Source organism: Ursus americanus, chromosome 23 (genome assembly GCF_024610735.1).
Source record: "Ursus americanus isolate L20-20 chromosome 23, mUrsAme1.1.p, whole genome shotgun sequence".
Lineage (NCBI taxonomy): Eukaryota > Metazoa > Chordata > Mammalia > Carnivora > Ursidae > Ursus > Ursus americanus.
Genome location: NC_142149.1, coordinates 25,296,912 through 25,315,330, shown reverse-complemented (window position 1 = coordinate 25,315,330; position 18,419 = coordinate 25,296,912). Strand labels below are relative to the sequence as shown.

Sequence of the window (18,419 nt, the reverse complement as noted above, 5' to 3'; positions counted from 1 at the left end):
ATTATCTTTTAATAGCGTCACATGTTGTTAAAAAAAAGTTTTTGCTATGCTAAGCAACATGTTGGCTACTTCTTTGGACACCAGCATCCTTAAATGTAAGCATTTGCATATATTCCTTTGCCATTTAAAATTTTTTTCATCCTTTAATATTCTTTTCCTTGGAACTGTGGGTAGTCTGATAAATATGAGATTTCTACAAAAATGTTTCCCTTGTTAAAACGCTATGTTTTTATTTCAGATATCAGCCTTACAAATTTGCATATTTTTTTCTTTCTTCCAAATAGATGATCCATAATTATATGGAACACTTAGAGAGAACAAAACTTCATCAGCTCTCAGGGAGTGATCAACCAGAGTCCACAGCTCATAGTAGAATTAGGTAAGCTTGGTTAAACATTTTGCCTTGAGAAAAATCGAAATAATCTGTTTGTTTCTGTTTCTCCCTGTTCTTTAATCCTGGAACAGTAGTTAGGCTGATTCACAAAGCTCTCTCTCAAAAAGCATGGTTGGAATGCTATAGGAGAGAATAGCATAGAAAAATAGAAACAGCCCTCACTATTGAAAAGGTAAATCGCGAGCCACGCCATCTAAGCTACGTATGGAGGTATTTTGATTGTTTTGTAATACTTAATGGATATTATACTAGGTTTAAATTTTTCTGATTTGTGGGGGTGCTGAAAATTTTTTTCATTTCTCCTGTGTAATTGGTATAAAGTCCTTTTTGTTACTGCGAGGCGTGTTTGAAAGGGTTAGACTTCTGTTTGATGTAGGAGTGTGAATAAATTATGTAGATCTCCCAAGCATTGTAGCCAATGAGCTAAGCCAGGACTCTTAGTGGAGAGAAAAATAGTTAATAGGCTGGCTGTCGCTCTGGATTGCTGCATAAATGCTAGGAGCAGCAGCTCTATGGTTATGAGGTGGGGAGAGCAGGATGACGTCATCGCTTCGGAGCTGCTGCAGGATGGAGTGGAAAGCTGCTGCTGATGGCATTGTTTTTGTGGCAGCAGCTGAATGACAGATCCTCACTACAAAGATACCCCTTTGGCCCCTGTGTAGGCCTCCTGGTTCGGGTGTTTCACCATGCCAGCACAGCGCCATGAGTCCTGGATGCATGCTGCTGTTTGTGTTTGGCTTTGTTGGCGGGGCGGTGGTCATTAATTCTGCTATCTTAGTATCTCTCTCTGTTTTGCTGCTTGTGCACTTTTCTATTTCTACCGGTGTGCCAGCTCTGACGCAGAACCTACCAAGGATACTCAGGTACTCTAGTCTCTCTTAGAAGCCCCTGTTTAGTTGGTTTTTCTCAGATTTTTAGCTTCACCGGTCTGCTTTGTAACCATTTCTGTTGCAGATTGAAACAATGGAAAATGGCCTGAAGCTAGGATTTTCTATTCTTATTTATAGTAATTTACAGGCCATCACCTAGGGATACGGCTTTGTCTTTGGAAACTACCACCTTAAAAAAAGGATTTTCATATTGTACTTACGCACAAGTACAAGGTCAGTGTGGTCTTGTTTTAGGCAGAGTGTTCAGAGAGTAAAGGGAGAGCAACAGTAAAACACTGGGTCCAAGTTTATACAACCTCTGTGTTTAGCATCTGAGCGTTTTGGGGCCGGTATCTTTTATGCTGAGACTTACAGCCGGGTAGACAAAGGCTGTAGGTGTTTATTTTGCTCAGTTATCCTTTCACTGATGGACATTTAGGCTCATTTTTTCAATTTTTAATAATAACTCCCGGGAACTGACAATTTAAATATTTTCTTTCTAAAAAAATATATTTTAAAGTGAAAGGATTTAAACCTTTTAGGGCAAGGAATGCATTTTTCCCCTCATTATTTACACATCAAAGTTGTGAAAGCTTTACAAAGCCTATTCACTATTGTTTTGTCAGATGTTGCCCTTTCTTTGTAGACTTGGGTGACGAATATCCGTGCCTGCTTGTGGGGGTAGTCATTAATCTCTGGAGCTTTGCTGCTGCTCACTGTACTCGCACCCTGTAAGAACCGGCTTCTACATCTTAGATATTTAAGGGTTGGGTGTCTTTTGTTTTCTAACTCCCCAAACTAAAGGCATCTGATTTGTTCAGATTTCTGCGTCGTTCGTGGTTTTAAAGGAAGGTTCACAGTATCGAGCTTTTATTATTTAAATGTTTACTTAAAATACTCAGCTTGTGGATTTAGATAAACTAAGATGAATTAAACTAGTAAATTCCCTCAAGGTGTTCTTTTTATTCATCCCTCGGTTCGTGTTTAACATTAGTTAAAGGCCCAGAAGTTAAATTTCATCTGCGATCTAAAATTAGGTACTCGGTCATTTATTTTCTTTCCTGATTTTATAAAAATTGGAAGAAATCTTACTACTTTTGTACATTTAGTACACAAAAGATTTGCTTATATGTATATTTAGGAAATTAGAAAGACCTTAACTCAAGAATATGTAAGCTTAAGATAAGACTAATTTTAAAGGGCTGTTTTAGGTTTCAGTTCTCTTGGAGACAGCGGTGCCGCGCAGTGCCGCGTGGTGGGTAAGAGTCTTGGAGCTGGGCCGCCTGGCTGTAAATGCTCTGCCACATGGGAGCTATAGGACCTCTGGCAAGTTGCTTAAAGTCTCTGTACCCGGGTTTCCTCCTCTGAGGTTCTTACCCTGTGAATAGTTTAAAAGTCAAGTGTGAGATTATTATTTTTTATTTCATCGGTTGCATGATATTTAGTAAACCAAAGAAGTAAATAATTTGCAGTCATTTATATGCACCCCATTTTAGCAGAACTATTTTCCAGAACTCTAGCTATTTTACTGATAAAATACCTTATGATTAAATTCGAAAAGTTCCTTGACACAAAAATTGCTAACGATCTAATGGAATAAAGATATCAAAGTCTTCAATATTAAGATTAAATTGTCAAGAAAAATCAGTAGGTTTCAAGGAAAGTACATGGGCCTTGGAGTGCAACAGGTCTGACTTTGAGCCCCATCTCTGTGGATTACTAGTGCTTAATGTCTCTGAGCATTACTTTTCCTGATCTGAAAATTGAGGAAATAATCCCCATTTCCATATGAGGATTAAATGAGATAATGTAACAAACCATCCTTTGTGCTTGCCACTTGGTGAATGTTGAACAATCTTTTTGAAATTTTATTAATGGTTATTTGTTTTAAATGTCTATAGAGCCAAGAAGCTGTTTCAAAACATAATTGGGAATTTATTTATTCACAGGTTACATTTAAATAACCAACTAAAAAATGGATATATGGAACTAAGGCAGTTTTTAAAAGACTATAACAAGGATTCTGATCGTTAAAGATGGCTTCGTTTCTAAAACAGTGGCAGCATATTGGAACACAATGAAACCCCTGGGGTTTAAACCTGTTACTTGATGTTTTTCCAAATGTATCCCGTTCTTTGGTTTCTACTGTGACTTTCACTGAAGCACTTAATATGTAGAGTACTAAACATACATACCAACAGAGTTTAGGACTTAAACGTTCAACTTTCAGGGTTTCTTTTAAAAGTAGGATTCTAACCAACTTGCATAATTACACGTCCTCTCTCCCCTCGACTCTGATGAAACTTATCAGTAAATAAGGTGGACAGACATGTGTGTAGCAGTATTGTTTTCCAGAGTTGAAACAGTGTCACCCAGAGCATCAGGACCTTCTTGATAGTCTCTGAAGAAAAATGCCCCCCTACAGAGCAGATCCTAACTGACCAATAAAAGCAATGTAAAGAGGTGTTTCATACTGGTATTTTGGGTTGCAGGCTTAGTTAACAGGAGTGGAAAAGCAAAACCTGTCTTGATAGCGGACTCTTTCCTCCAGTAGTTTTATACTTTTTCTGTATTTGATATGTGTGAAAATGAATGCATTGTCTGTCATTCATATAGAAAGATAATTCTAATGACTGGCCTGTGTTTCGATTTCTGTTAGCAGTGTGATGGATTTGCATGAAATCTGTATTATCTTCCTGCTTGTCTTTGCTTTTTGGGTTAGAGAGCTTTCCATTAAACTATCCCATTAAATTCACACCTTTTTGCTTAAGTTATTAAGATATATTAAAAAATAAGTAAACCATTTAGTAGCTCTTAGACCCTTAGATTTTCGATTCCCAAAATGCGTTCCCCCCTAAATTGAGGGATAAACATCAGGCAAAAACTTTTTATTTTGTCAGGTATGGACATTAAAACAAAATTTGCTTTCTAACCATTGTCACCATCATTTGACGAAAGAAAGGGATTTAAAATCAAAGAAGCCGAAAAGATGTAGAAAAAGGTCCACCATTCTCAGGAAAGAACAGGTTCTGTGATATATGGAAATGTGGGTGTGTATAATATGGCCTATATTACCCAATAAAGTATAATAAATAATGTCTCTTTTCACGATGGACTTAGGAAAACTTTATTGCTGAGCCAGCATTAGGGAATAATTGGTCTAAACAGAATAGCTGAGTAGTTACTTTAGTTTTTGTCATTTGGTTGTTCTGGAAGCTCATAGACACAAACTTAAATTTGTTATTAAAATCTAGCTTTTTATAGTGCTGCCTACCTGCATTTGAATTTTCCCAAATCAAGTAGGTAAAGTACCCAAGTGTAAAGAAATGATGAATAATTAACTAATAGAGGAAAGTCCTGTTTTACTTCCTTGTACATACACACCTTTAATCAAATGCAATTGCTCAATCCTTTTCCTTCACCCAGTCGTTAAGAAGGAGTTCTGACAGTTTTACTTAATCCTTTCTGATTGTAGTTAGGAATAGAAGAGCATATCCTTTGTGTTAAGTGAGGGCCCATTTCAAGCGGCTTAAGTTTCTTGTTGCAAAAATGAGCTTACAGAATAAAGGACTTATTTAGCAAAACTGAATATTTCTCCACTTTTATTTATAACCTCAGTATTTCTATTCTAATTTGCATTCTTACCAGTACAGGTATGAGTTCCAGGAGGTTCCAAACCTATAGTGTCTCTTTTCTTGCCAGTTTCTACTTTTTGGGGTTAATGACCCAGGACAACCTCTTCCTAGGCTAGTTTCCACCCTGTAAAAAGCCCTTTTTTATTTGTAATCTACTCTGCATCACCAACGGATATGTTTCTTATTGAAATTCTATTATTATTAAAATTGTAACTCTTGTTCATTGAAATTTCCCACAAAGCATTGGAAACTCAACAGTCTTTTATAGAATTTTTTGGCCTCCTTGTGTGGGAAAACTGACAATGGTTTTCTCGCATGTACTGTGATAGAAAGGAACACATATATTGGTTCTGTAGAAAAAGACAGTTTTCTGCTGTTAAGGATTAAAACTCTTGGAGTTTTTTTAACCACTTAATCGGTAGTCCTGATTTAGATTTTACTTCAGGCAGAAAAGACGTACCCTGAAGAGGCTTGGACAAATATCTAGGTATTGGTTTGAGGATTTGGGAAGTGTAGAAGCAAGGGTGGGATTCACTTCCAGAGGAGGAGGAGGTTGCCAGTTTCCCTGGGACTAATGTAAGCATGAGTGAAAATTTAGTAACTTTTGTTGTTGTGAAACCAGACCAGAAACTGCTCCCCAGGGGAGGAACTCATCAGTAACTTATAACATTTCCTAAACTATTAGTTTACTACTTTTCTTAGTTAATTTCTTAGGGCTAATTTTAAACTTCTGAGACTGTACTTTTTCTTTGGTAAGTCTACTTGTTTAGATAGGCAGATGGTATTTTGTAAGAGTTGATTATTCTAAAACAGTGACAGCCCAGGCTTATTATTTACAGTCATGATGAATAGAAGTTAAAAAGGAATGAATGAATGCTTAATTTTTTCTCCCCTCTTCAATAGAAAAGAACGTCCTATATCATTAGGGATTTTCCCATTACCTGCTGGAGACGGATTGCTTACACCTGACACTCAGAAAGGCGGAGAGACCCCTGGATCAGACCAATGGAAATTTCAGGAATTAAGTCAACCACGTTCTCATACCAGCCTAAAGGTAAGCTTTATTCTGCTGAAATCTTCAGTTTACATTGTATAAGCTTTCATATCCAAATTGAAGTACTAGATAGCTAAAACATAATAAAATGAAATTTTGTATATGTTTTATCTTGTAAAACTAATCCGTTTTATTTCTTTTTTGCCTTTATTTTAAATTGGAAATGAGCTCTTCCGAAAGAGTTAATTTTTACTATTCTTTTTCAAGTTATATAGGAAAACAAAGTCAAGCATTGTTGTCTCTTGATTAGTATACTAGTGATACTAATTACCAAAATTTCTAATTGATTTAGGCTATTTTGATATTTATTTGATCATATAAATTTTAGGTGGGATGACTAGTGAACGTAATAATGTTTTTTAGAATTGAAAATCATTGGTACCAGAAATCCTCGGTTCACTGTTGGAAGCTTCACAATTTAGTAGGGCTTTGCTTTTTTTAAAAAACATGATTTTTTTTTCCTCAAATCTCTTGATAAAGCAGTATCCAAAAGTGCATTGTGTTTAGCTAAAAAGGCCTGGTGTTAGTTCATTATAGATTATGTTTTTGACCAAGAACATACTATCAAATCTAAGTATAATTAATAATATATTCTAAGGGGGAAGATACACTAATAGTTAAAAAAATATTTAAAGTTAGGGCACCTGGCTGGCTCAGTCAGAATTGCATGCAACTCTTGATCTTGGGGTCGTAAATTTGAGCCCCATGATGGGTATAGAGATTATATACATACACACATAAACAAACTTAAAAAGAAACTAAAATTATATTCTGTATCTTATAAAGTTGTTATTTGTAAAGAGAATATTGATTATAAAAGAATCTTGTTACATTATAACATCTATCCTATCATAAAACAAATAGGGCACCTATGATGAATACAAATAAATTACGTCTTATCTCCTTTTCTTGCTTTCTTTTTTTCCAAAGTACTTATTATGGTCTAAGTGCTTAAAGATAGCTCTTACACTTTTAAATACTAAGTCATTTACTTAATTACTTTGTCTCTTTCTCTCCATTCAGAACATAAAGTCTATGTGGTTGATTTACTGTTGTATCCCTACCACTTAAAAAAGTGGCTAGCATGTAGTGGCCCCTCAGAACACGCTTGTTGAATGAATTATTTGTTTTAGATGTTAGGAAGACTTTTTTGGGATACTATAAATGGTCTGTCGTTCCTGGTAGGCAGAGGCATTTAGAATCATTTCATTGACCTTTGAAATGTGCTCAAAACAGTAAGCAATCAATACATATTTGATAGCTTTTCTCCTGCTGAAAAGTTGTTTGGTTTTTTTTAAGATTTTATTTATTTGTTTGACAGAGAGAGACAGGGAGGGAACACAAGCAGGGAGAATGAGAGAGGGAGAAGCAGGCTGAGCAGGGAGCCTGCTGTAGGGCTGGAGCCCAGGACCCTGGGATCATGAACTGAGCCAAGGCAGACACTTAACTGACTGAGCCACCGAGGCGCCCCTCGCTGAAAAGTATTTTTAAGAGTAAGGCTGACCTCACCTTTTCCCCTTCTCTTTTCCTTGTTGCTCAGTTTATTAGAAGCTAATCATGCAGCTGGTCAATATCAGTCCACAGTGATGCCACTAGGAAGCTCTCTCATTCTTTGCTCCTCCTGCCACACTGGCTTTTTTTTTAAACCTACCTGTAGGTTTACTAGGTCTTCCAAAACACCCATCCCTTAATTCGCCTACTTACCGTGTTTCTTTCCCAAAACGAAATTAAGTAGGAGGGATACTTTTAGTACGTCAAAAATGTATACCATATGGTAACTATATTTTAATTATATTCCAGAAAGGAACCTTAAAGAGAAGGTTATTATAATTCTCTCTCTCTCTCTTTTTTTTTTTTTTTTAAAGATTTTATTTATTCATTTGACAGAGAGAGAGAGACAGCCAGCGAGAGAGGGAACACAAGCAGGGGGAGTGGGAGAGGAAGAAGCAGGCTCCCAGCAGAGGAGCCTGATGTGGGGCTCGATCCCAGAACGCTGGGATCACGCCCTGAGCCGAAGGCAGACGCTTAACGACTGTGCCACCCAGGCGCCCCTGTTATAATTCTCTTATTGTTTAATCCAGCAACATGCTGTGACAGAACTTTAATGAAAGTTATAAACTGATTAACAGATTATTAATATGGACTTAAGCCTGAGAGGTTTTTTTGGTATCCTCCTCAGAGATACTAAGGCAAGTATTTCCCAGAGAGTTTCTAGAATAAAATTCTGTCTGTCTCTCTGTACTCTGGACATGGAGCCACTACATGAGATAAAGGCTTAACAACTACAATTTTCTAGGAGCAGAGTGGTATATTATAAAATGGCAGAAGTCGGATTTGTAAAGTATGTCTAATAATTAGGACATACTTTATTATTTACCGAGGTCCTTGTCCATAAACCAGATGTCTTTCTCTAACTTTATGAAAGGCTAGAAGTTGGGTTTAAGAGTTCACGTATGGACAGTGTCTCTTGTACCCACTAGTCTTGGTGTCCTTTTGTGACAGGAAGTGGGCTAGGCTACCTCTGATTTAAAGTTTTCTACAACTTCATTTCTCTGAGAACTTTGGGGTTGACCTAGCTGTATTTAGGGCACGTTTTGCCTTTGTTACGAAAAAAATTGAAGGTGAGAATTATAATTGATATTAATTTTACTAGCACAGTTTTCTGTGATGTAAGGTTAAGGTGAAAATGTTCTGTGAGAAAACCATGTGATGGGTTATAACCAAGGAAACAGAACTACAGGGAGCTTTATGGCAGAAGAGTGGCAGTGAAGGGGATTTGCCAATGATTGTAATGTTACGGACCTTCTTTTTGCTGTATTGCAAATTTCTCACTGTGAGAAGAGTTGTGGCTAATAAGGTATCATATCTTCAGGTACTGGAAAATCTTCCAGGAAACATGCATCTAGAAAAAATGTACAAGTTGTCTTTAAAAAGAAGTGTTTATACGTATTATTCCTCCCTGTATCATATTCTTGTGGGGGAGATCAACAAACAAACAAATGAAGTAATAGATTTCAAGTATATATATACTTGATATACTGCTGTGTGTGTGTGATGTACTGTTTCAAAAAAGCAATATAAGGGGCTAAGTAGGGTGGAATGCTTACTTTAGGGTGGCAAAGGAAGGCCTCTTGAAGGAGGTGATTTGCACCCTGAAATGAGGGATGTATAGGTGCACGGAAAGGTCTAGAATGATCAGATAGCATCTGTAAAGGCCCTGTGGTGGGGACAAACCGGACTGTTTGAGGCATGGTTGTTTTCACCCCTCTCCTTTGAGACTTTTAGTCTTAACTACTGTGCTGACATGCCTTTTGTCAGGGTTACCCTCTAAATGTAATGGGAAATTCTCATTCCCATCCTGCCTTGTAGCAGCATTTGACACATTTGAATATTTTCTGCTTCTTGAAATGCTTTCTTCATTTTGTTCCCAGGACACTCCATCCCCTTGTGGCTCCTGGACCTCTTATGTTGCAGTTCCCCAGAACTTAAAGCTCAGCCCTCCTGTCTTTATAATCCAGGTAGCTCAGGTTCCATGTCTGTAAATGCCCTCCATATATCGATGTTTGCTATTTTGAATCTCCAACCCTGATGCCTTTCCAGAACTCTACCCTGCTGAATCCAGTTGCTTTCTTTTATAGTTTTCCCACATATATATTTATGTCCTGCTTAGGTTACCCCTAGTAGAAAGAACCTTCTTTGATGGCCAATCAGAATGCCACAGCTTACACGAAGCCGCCTCTCACATCCCACTAATGGCCCTCAGATCGAGTTTAGCAGTCAGTAGAAAGCAGAGGAGTTTATAGTGCACCATTAACAGAGATTTCTTACTGGGAGTGCTTCTAGTGAAATAGGTAAAAAGCAACTTGTGTTGAATCACCATGCTGTTCTGTCAAAAATGTATTATAAAAGTGCTAAAGCTGGGAATAAGCAAAAAATGTTAAGGTAGGATTGTTCATCCAACTGAATTATATTCACAAATAAGCTGCAAAGAAAGAAGGAATTGGAGAAGAAAAAGCCAAGAATAACCCGAGACAGTCCTGAAGAAGAACAGTAAGAGCAAGAACTTGCCCTAGTAGATATCAAGACTTACTATAAAGCTGTAATTATTTACATGTTGTAGTATTGCATTATCTGCCCTTCCTCTTTGCTTTATGCACAGTTCAGTCCTAAAGCTGGTCGGTAGGGCAAAGCAAGGTTAAGCATCCGTTGGGTGGGGTGGGGTGGGGATGGGGCAGGTATATAACCGGAGCAGGGTTAGGAGTATCACACCTAGGGATAGCCTGGTGTAGAGAGTCGGGGCCCCAGCAGTGTAAAGGACATCCATGCAAAGGGGCAGCCTGGCTTTGGGGTGTAAGATATTAATCAGGGTGATGAGGACTTCCCCAAGGAAGGGCACTCCAGGCATAAGGTGTGAGGAGGGCAGCATCCACATAGAGTAGGAACGGGGGCAAGCGGGTTGGAGAAGCAGAAGATGTACAGGGAAAGAAGAGCATTGGCTGAAAGTGGCAGAGAAGAGAGACCATAAAAGATGGTGGCCCTGGATGTTCAAAGGACAAAAGAACTTGAGAATGGAAGCAGTTGTTAGCAGGATCAGCTGGTATGGATAAGTCAGGTAGGATGAGGATTGAAATTGTCAATTTGTAGGAATAGGTATGCACAGTTTGAGTTGCAGGACCTGTAACAGGAATGAACGTGAGTCATGAAAGGAGGAATGAGAAAGTGTCAAGACTCAAGACAGGTGGTTGTAATGGGAGAAAGGAAAAGGGTAACTTGAGTCAGCAGAGTGGTGGGAAAGGTACTCTTAGAATGGGAGACACTGGGTTGTTTGTGTGCTTGGAAGAGTCCAGTAGAAAGAGAAATTGAAAACAAGGGACTGAAGGAAAACATTGATAGATCAGAATCGTAGAGAAAGGGGAGGGATGGAGGGATCACATATCCCAGCTATGATTAAAATCTACTTTGTTGATGAGACACCTCAGTTTTTCCTCCTCCTTTGCTATTTTGAACAATGCCGTAGTGAATTATACATAATTTTATACTTATATTTATGATTTCCATAAGTGGGATTGCTGGATCACAGCGTGTATTTAAGATTTTGATAGATATTGCCAAATTGCCTGCCAAAAGCCATTTGCCCTCTCACCTAGCGATGTTGTTCAAGTTCTTTATTGCTTTACACGTTTAGAGTTCAGATGTTCCTTCCTCATGCCCAAAAATGGAAAGAGACTGAATGAAGTGTTTTAGGTATCATTTAAAGAATCCTATACATAGAATTTTCATGGTGTTTTCTAGACCTTGGTTGGTATCAATTTGCCAGTGATTTCACAGGTTCCATCCAGGTTCACGTATGCACGTATGTGTGTATATACAACAGTGTGTGTTTATGCACCAGCACGTGCCTAAAGATGGTCGTGTGAGTGGCTGCACATTGAGTATATACTCCCTCAAAATATTTATTTCTTTGAAGCGTCTCCTGGGTTGGTGATTGTTAGTAGAATATGACTTTTAGAACTGAGAAAAATTTCAAATAAAAAGCAATTGGATGGGTACCTACTTGTCAAAATTTTAAGAGTTCTTTTAAAACCATATGATTTGAAATACTTGAGTAAAACTGCTGTGAGAAGCTCTTGTTAGCGGGGTTTGGTATGTAAAGCCAGTGGTCAATGTGTCCTGCATTTTTCAGGGGATGTGCTTAGCATACAGAACAGGAAATGGCTAAACAGAGCCAGCATTCTTGTTTAGAAGAATTTTCCATCCTCCTCCATTTGTGGTTAACAATTTAGTTCCTATTTCTTTATAGTTTTTCCAAACTTGGATTTCTGTAGTTGTTGAGTCTTATTCCTGTATCTTTTGTGATTAAAGATTCCTATTTTAAAGTCTGCGTGTAATCAAACATTTCTAAACAGTTAAAGCTCTCAATTTTTTTAACTTTTCATTTTGAAATATTTTAGACTTGAAGAAAAATTGCAAAAGCAATACAGAGTTCCTGTATACCCATCACCCATCATCAACAAGTGTTAATGAACCATAGTAAATACAGTTATTAAAACTAAGACAGTTGACATTGGTACAATATTATTAGCTAAACTATAGACTTATATTTGGATTTTGCCAGTTTTTCTGTACTGTCTTCTGTTCCAGGATCCAGTCCAGAATCCTCCATTGCACTGAGTTATGTCTTCTTGGTCTCTTCCAGCGTGACAGTTCCTCAGTCTTGACGTTGGGGCACGAAGAGCATTGGTTAATTATATTGTAAAATGTCCCACAGATTGAATTTTTCTAAAGATTTCTCATGATTAGACTGACATTTGGCAATACTGCCGAAGCAAGGTGCCTTAGTGGTGATTATTAACCTTGATTGCTTGGCTTAGCCTGGTGTGTGCAGGATTTCTCCACTGTAGTTACTGTTTTTCCGCTTATAATTGATAAGGATCTTCGGGGTGGGGCACCTAGGTGGCGCAGTTGGTTAAGCTGCTGACTCTTGGTTTTGGCTCAGGTTGTGATCTCAGGGTCGTGAGTTTGAGCCCCATGGTGGGTTCTGTGCTCAGCAGAGCATCTGCTTGAGATTCTCTGATTCTCTCTCACCCTCTGCCCCTCCCCCTTGCTTTTGTGCATACAGGTGCGCGTACGCGCGCGCGCTCTCTCTCGCTCTCTAATATAAATAAGTAAATCTTAAAAAAAAATTTTGGTGGATATACTTTGAGATTGTGCAAATATCGTGTTTCTCTTCAAACTTTCATCCACTTATTTTAGTATCCATCACTGGATCTTACGGTTATTACTGTGGTGTTCCAATGGTTATTTTCTATTTTCTTCATCCATTCTACGTTAACTGGAATTCTTCTGTAAGAGTGAGCCCTTCCTGCCTGCCTGCCTGCCTGCCTTCCTGCCTTCCTGCCATCCTGCTCGCCTTCCTTGCTTGAACTCATGGACATTTATTTTATTCTGTAGGTTATCCAGTGCTGTCATTTATTTTATTGCTCCCATTGTTCCAGCTATGGAATCAGGAGCTTTTTCAGATAGACTTTTGTATCTTTTTAACATGCCCCATACTTTTTTGAGTGCTTCCTTCCTGGTACCGTAAGATGCTCCAGGCTCTTAATATTTTCCATGTTCCAGCCCTGCAGTCTGCCGCTGCTCCGGGAAGCCCAGGTTCTTAGTATTAAGAACCAAGATCTAGACACTAAATGTGCTTGTTGCTTGAAATGTAATTGCTTCTAGGCTTTTTTTGATGCTTCTGTTGTGTGTTTCCATTCATTTATATTATATATTACCTCCTTTTAGATTTTTGTATTAGTGTTTAGAATAGGATAAAATAAAAATAGAATTTTAAGAAAAATGGATTGTATGTTGTAGTATTTCATGATTTTGCTTGTGACAAAGGATAAGGATTTTCTTCTGTAACTTTTCCTCACATATATCCTCATTTGATAAGTTCAGGAACCATCCACAGGTGATTGGGGTTTGAAGAGAAAAACAGTTGAAAATGTACTCCTTTTAATCTTTAAGAACTTTCCCCTTATTTATTTATTCGTTTGTTCATTCATTCCTTCATCTTTGTTGAGGTATAACTGACAAAGCTGTAAGATATACTTTCTCCCCCTTTAAACTGTTCCTCAGAGAAGGGGGAATGGAAGAGTTCTTTCTTAGTGGGTGTTTAAAGTGAGATTTTTTTTTCTTTTTGACATATTTACTGGGCTGTGTGTTGACCAAGATGCTAATGTATGAAATTGGTAATGCTTGTGTAATGAAAATGGATAAAAATCTAAATAATACTATTTGAAAATGATGGTTTTTAAAGCTTATATTTCAAAGGTGGCTTCTTTTGAAGTAATTGGCACATAAGTATTTATTATATTCTTATTGATATTTAATATTTAAACAAGCTTTTAGAATAGGAAAAATAACTTTAATAATTACCTGTTGAAAATAAATTACCTTACTTTTTAAAAAAATTTTTTTTAAATAAAGATTATTTATTTATTTATTTGAGAAAGAGACAGACAGAGACCGAGACAGAGACAGAAGGAGCCAGGGGGAAGGAGCAGAGGGAGAAGCGGGCTCCCAGTCCAACGTGATCCCAGGACTCCAGGTTCATGACCTGAGCCGAAGGCAGCCAACCAACTGACTGAGCCACCCAGGTGCCCCAAATTACCTTGCTTTTTGCATTAAAAAATATTTATTGAGTGTCCACGATGCCAGATACTAGAAATGATAATAACTGTGCTCTCAGAGTCCAAATATTTTATAAAACAGGATTAATAATTTTTTAATGTTAATGCAGTTTCCCAATTTTAAATAATATCAAAGAATCTAGACCAAAAATAAAGTTTCTTCAACCCTAAATTCCACTACTTTCCCCCAGGCATTGTGAGTAGTCGGTGCATCTTTCAGACCTTTTTCTTTTACGTATGCACATAGATAATACAATACCCGCTCATAATATCTTTGTAAGATAAATGGCTGGATGCCTTAAGTATTTTCCTGCTGCTTGCTTTTTGTTTTTTCATGAAAAGATCTGTGTTCACAGTCTTTCCATTTTTAGAGAGAGAGTGAGCGAGCCACCCATCCCCCCCCCCCGGTTTTGATAAATGGAAGAGTTGAGAGGGGTTAAAAATGACGATAACGCAGAATCACAGACCACATAAGCAAATATTGAGAGGCGGTCTGGTTTCTGTAAAGTGAATCATGTCTTGCTAATGTAGGGCTTTTTGAGAGAAGTAACAGAGAGCCCACAGCCATATTTGAGTCTTTCAGAAAGACTTTGATGAATTTACAGACCAAGAATATTTAAAGCTTCTGGTTGCTTTGTGTTTAAGAGAAACGCTTATCTCAGGCCCCTCGGGGTGGCTCAGGTCGTCATCCCAGTGTCCTGGGATCGAGCCCTGCATCAGGTTCCCTGCTCAGCAGGAAGGAGGGAGCCTGCTTCTCCCTCTCTGCTGCTCCCCCTGCTTGTACACGTACTCTCTGTCTCTCACAAATAAATAAATAAAATCTTAGAAATGATGGGGGTGGTGGTGAAAGGAGGGTACAATAAACATTTCCAGGTATACTGGAATATTTTGCATATTAAATAATCAAGATGATTATAAGTTTCAGGAAGATTTCAGGATTGTATGAATAGGAAAAAAGGGTTAAATGATGAGCTGCTTATTGATAAAGTATTAGGTAAGACATGGTGACCCCTGAACTATATTATCTCTTAAACTAGAGGCTTGAAAGAGGTATTTTTATTTTTTTATTTTGTGTGTGTCTTGTATTTTTTAGAAATTTAAAGTCAGGGGCGCCTGGGTGGCTCGGTAGTTAAGTGTCTGCCTTCGGCTCAGGGCATGATCCTGGCGTTTTGGGATCGAGCCCCACATTGGGCTCCTCCGCTGGGAGCCTGCTTCTTCCTCTCCCACTCCCCCTGCTTGTGTTTCCTCTCTCGCTGGCTGTCTCTATCTCTGTCAAATGAATAAATAAAATCTTTAAAAAAAAAAAAAAGAAATTTAAAGTCAATTAATTATATATAGTGTATTATTAGTTTCAGAGGTAAGTGATTCATCAGTCTTATATAATACCCAGTGCTCATTATATCCCATGCCCTCCTTAAAGTCCATCACCCAATTACCCATCCTCTACCCTCTCCCCTCCAGCAGATATCAATTTGTTTCCTGTGATTAAGAGTCTCTTATGGTTTATCCCCCTCTCTGATTTCATCTTATTTTATTTTTCCTTCCCTTCTCCCATACTCCTCTGTTTTGTTTCTTAAATTCCACATATGAGTGAAATCATATAATTGTCTTTCTCTGATTGACTTATCTCACTTAGCATAATACCCTCTAGTTCCATCCGAGTCATTGCAAATGGCAAGATTTCATTTTTTTGATGGCTGAGTAGTATTCCGTTGCGTATATATACACTACATTTTCTCTGTCCATTCATCTGTCGTTGGACATCTGGGCTCTTTCCATAGTTTGGCTATTGTGGACATTGCTGTTATGAACATTGGGGTGTAGGTGCCCCTTTGGATCACCACATTTGTGTCTTTGGGGTAGATACCTAGCAGCGCAATTACTGGGTCATAGGGTAGCTCTATTTTCAACTTTTTGAGGAAACTGAAGGAAGTATTTTTAAATCAAAACAAAACCCCCAAACCCTCATTTTAACATAGTAGATTAGAAAGATCTTATTATCCTGGGATGTAGAGCAAGCCAAAGATAGTTAGAAATGTGCGAAAACCTAGTAGATACATGATCTTGTGGTCTCTTGTATAATCTTTCCTTCTTCCCAGGTCAGTAGCAGTCCTGAACCTCTGGAGGCTGTAGAACAGGAGGTGAGAATGGTGTTTCAGATCACCTTACAGAAAGTAAAGAAACTTGATTAACTATTGGTTACTCATTCAGCTGCTATTCTCAAGACATCCAGTGCTCAGTTTGAAAGACTACTGATGTTTTTCACTGAAATACAAGAGGCAATTATTTCTGTAGTGGTTGTTAGGGCTTTACTGTAATCTGTAAATTACTCCTCCCTTAAAGACAGCATTTTAAAATAAAGGAGAGAGGGGTGCCTGGATGGGGCTCGGTCGGTTGGTCATGACCCGGGATCCTGGGGTCGACCCCATGTCAGGCTCTCTGCTCAGTGGGGGGGTCATCTTCTCCCTCTCCCTCTGTCTGCCGCCCCCCCCCCCCGCTTGTGCTTGCTCGCTCCCTCCTTCTGTCAAATAAATAAAAATCTTTAAAAATACAAAATAAAGGAGAGAAAATATAAGTAAATCCAATGAAAATTCAGGCTATTTCCACCTATCCAGCTCTAGGTAAGAAACACTCAAATACCCTTGCACAAAATTGCACAAATACCTTCCTCAGGACAAAATGTACATAACTAGTACGTGTCCTGGAGACAGCCCCAGCGTGTCATTATACTGTATGCTGCCTCCCTGGTCGAACAGATTTCTTCAGCTTCTATCAGGGCACCATTCAGCTTTATTCAGCAAACATCTGTTGTGAACCTTCTTCATAGCAGTCTCGATAGCCTGGGCATTGGGATATAAAGACAAAGCTTTTTCCTATTCACTGTAGGTCAGGTCACCTACTCACCCACGTCCATGGAAGCCCTTCAGCTGATCTATGACGGTGAAAGAAAGTGTCCCCTTTCTTCAGAAATACCCTCAGGGTTAGGACATTCATACCTCTCCTTTAATAATCAGAATTTTCTTAAACCCACAGTATAATTAACATCTAGATTTTTTTCATCTGATTGTGTCTAGAGTTAGGGTTCTCAGTATTTCTTTGGGTCACAGACTCCTTTAGGAATCAACGTTATGAAACTTTCCAGAAAATACATGTACACACAGAATGTTGTGATTCTGTTATGCTGTAGAGTTGTCAATCAAAAGAGTTTAAGAACCACTGCTTTAGACGTTTAACTTCTCCTTGTGGAGAAAGAAATGTAAACATAAAAATTAAAATATAAGGTGATAAGTGTTATAGTGGGGATCCATGGGGCTAGTTTTTGTAATTTTGTCTTTTCTTTCATTGGGCTTAAAATCTTTGAATCAAAAAGATAGACTTATGTGACAGAGTTGCTTGCCCATTTATTTAGCTTATTTCAGATGAAGGCAGGCAGGCTACTTAGGAGAACTCTACACTGGAACTTTTCTTCTTTCTTTCAAGATTTTACTGATTGAGAGAGAGTGTGCTTGTGCAGGAGCAAGAGGAGGGGCAAAGGGAGAGAGGGAGAGAGAATCTCAAGCAGACCCCATGCTGTGTGTGGAGCCCGATGTGGGGCTTGATCTCACAATCTTGAGATCATAATCTGAGCCGAAACCAAGAGTCGGATGCTGAACCGACTGAGCCACCCAGGCACCCCCCATTTCTAAGTTGTCCTTAGATAATTTCTTTTATAGTTGTAAATTTAAGTTATAGTTTCTTAGAACATAAATAGTTACAGGGCAATGCTGACTAACACGTGACGTAAATATTCTGTGCAGGACTGAGCACGTGAGGGAGATATTTGATTAATGGAACAACTGAAAATATTTTGTAAAGGCTTATAGACTTTTAGCCTGATATCTAAAGCCAGTAAGAAAATGGCACAAAGACCAGATAACTTTCACCATAGTATCTCAAGTGAAGCTAGAAGTAATGACACCTGTTTTCTTTTTTGTGTGTAGGAAATACATACAGAATAAAATTTACCATCTTTCTTTTCTTTTTTTACTTATTTATTTGGGAGAGAGAGAGAGAGAGAACACGAGCAGGGGGAGGGGCAGAGGGAGAGGGAGAAGCAGGCTCCCTGATAAGCAGGGAGCCCTACTCGGAACTCAATCCAGGACCTTGAGATTATGACCTGAGCTGAGGTAGAAGCTTAACCGACTGAGCCACCCAGGTGCCCCTAAAATTTACCATCTTCATCATTTTTAAAGCACACAGTTCAGTAATGTTAAGAATATTCACATTGTTGTGAAATAGATCTCTAGAACTTTT

At 38.3% G+C, this 18,419-nt stretch overlaps 1 protein-coding gene across 8 annotated transcripts in view; it reads left to right on the top strand.

The window, feature by feature from the left end:
• The window catches only part of SPAG9 (sperm associated antigen 9), a 135,222-nt gene that overhangs the window by 58,202 nt on the left and 58,601 nt on the right, over positions 1-18,419 (top strand). For 3 of the 8 annotated variants that reach the window (XM_087854507.1, XM_045773090.2, XM_045773087.2), the window contains exons 4-6: positions 285-379; positions 5,802-5,952; positions 16,226-16,267. In XM_087854507.1, coding sequence (XP_087710633.1) covers positions 285-379; positions 5,802-5,952; positions 16,226-16,267 — 288 coding nt within the window. Of the gene's footprint in view, positions 1-284; positions 380-435; positions 1,258-5,801; positions 5,953-16,225; positions 16,268-18,419 lie in introns of those variants that run through there. The other 5 variants (XM_045773094.2, XM_045773092.2, XM_045773098.2 and 2 more) reach the window with 3 other exon arrangements.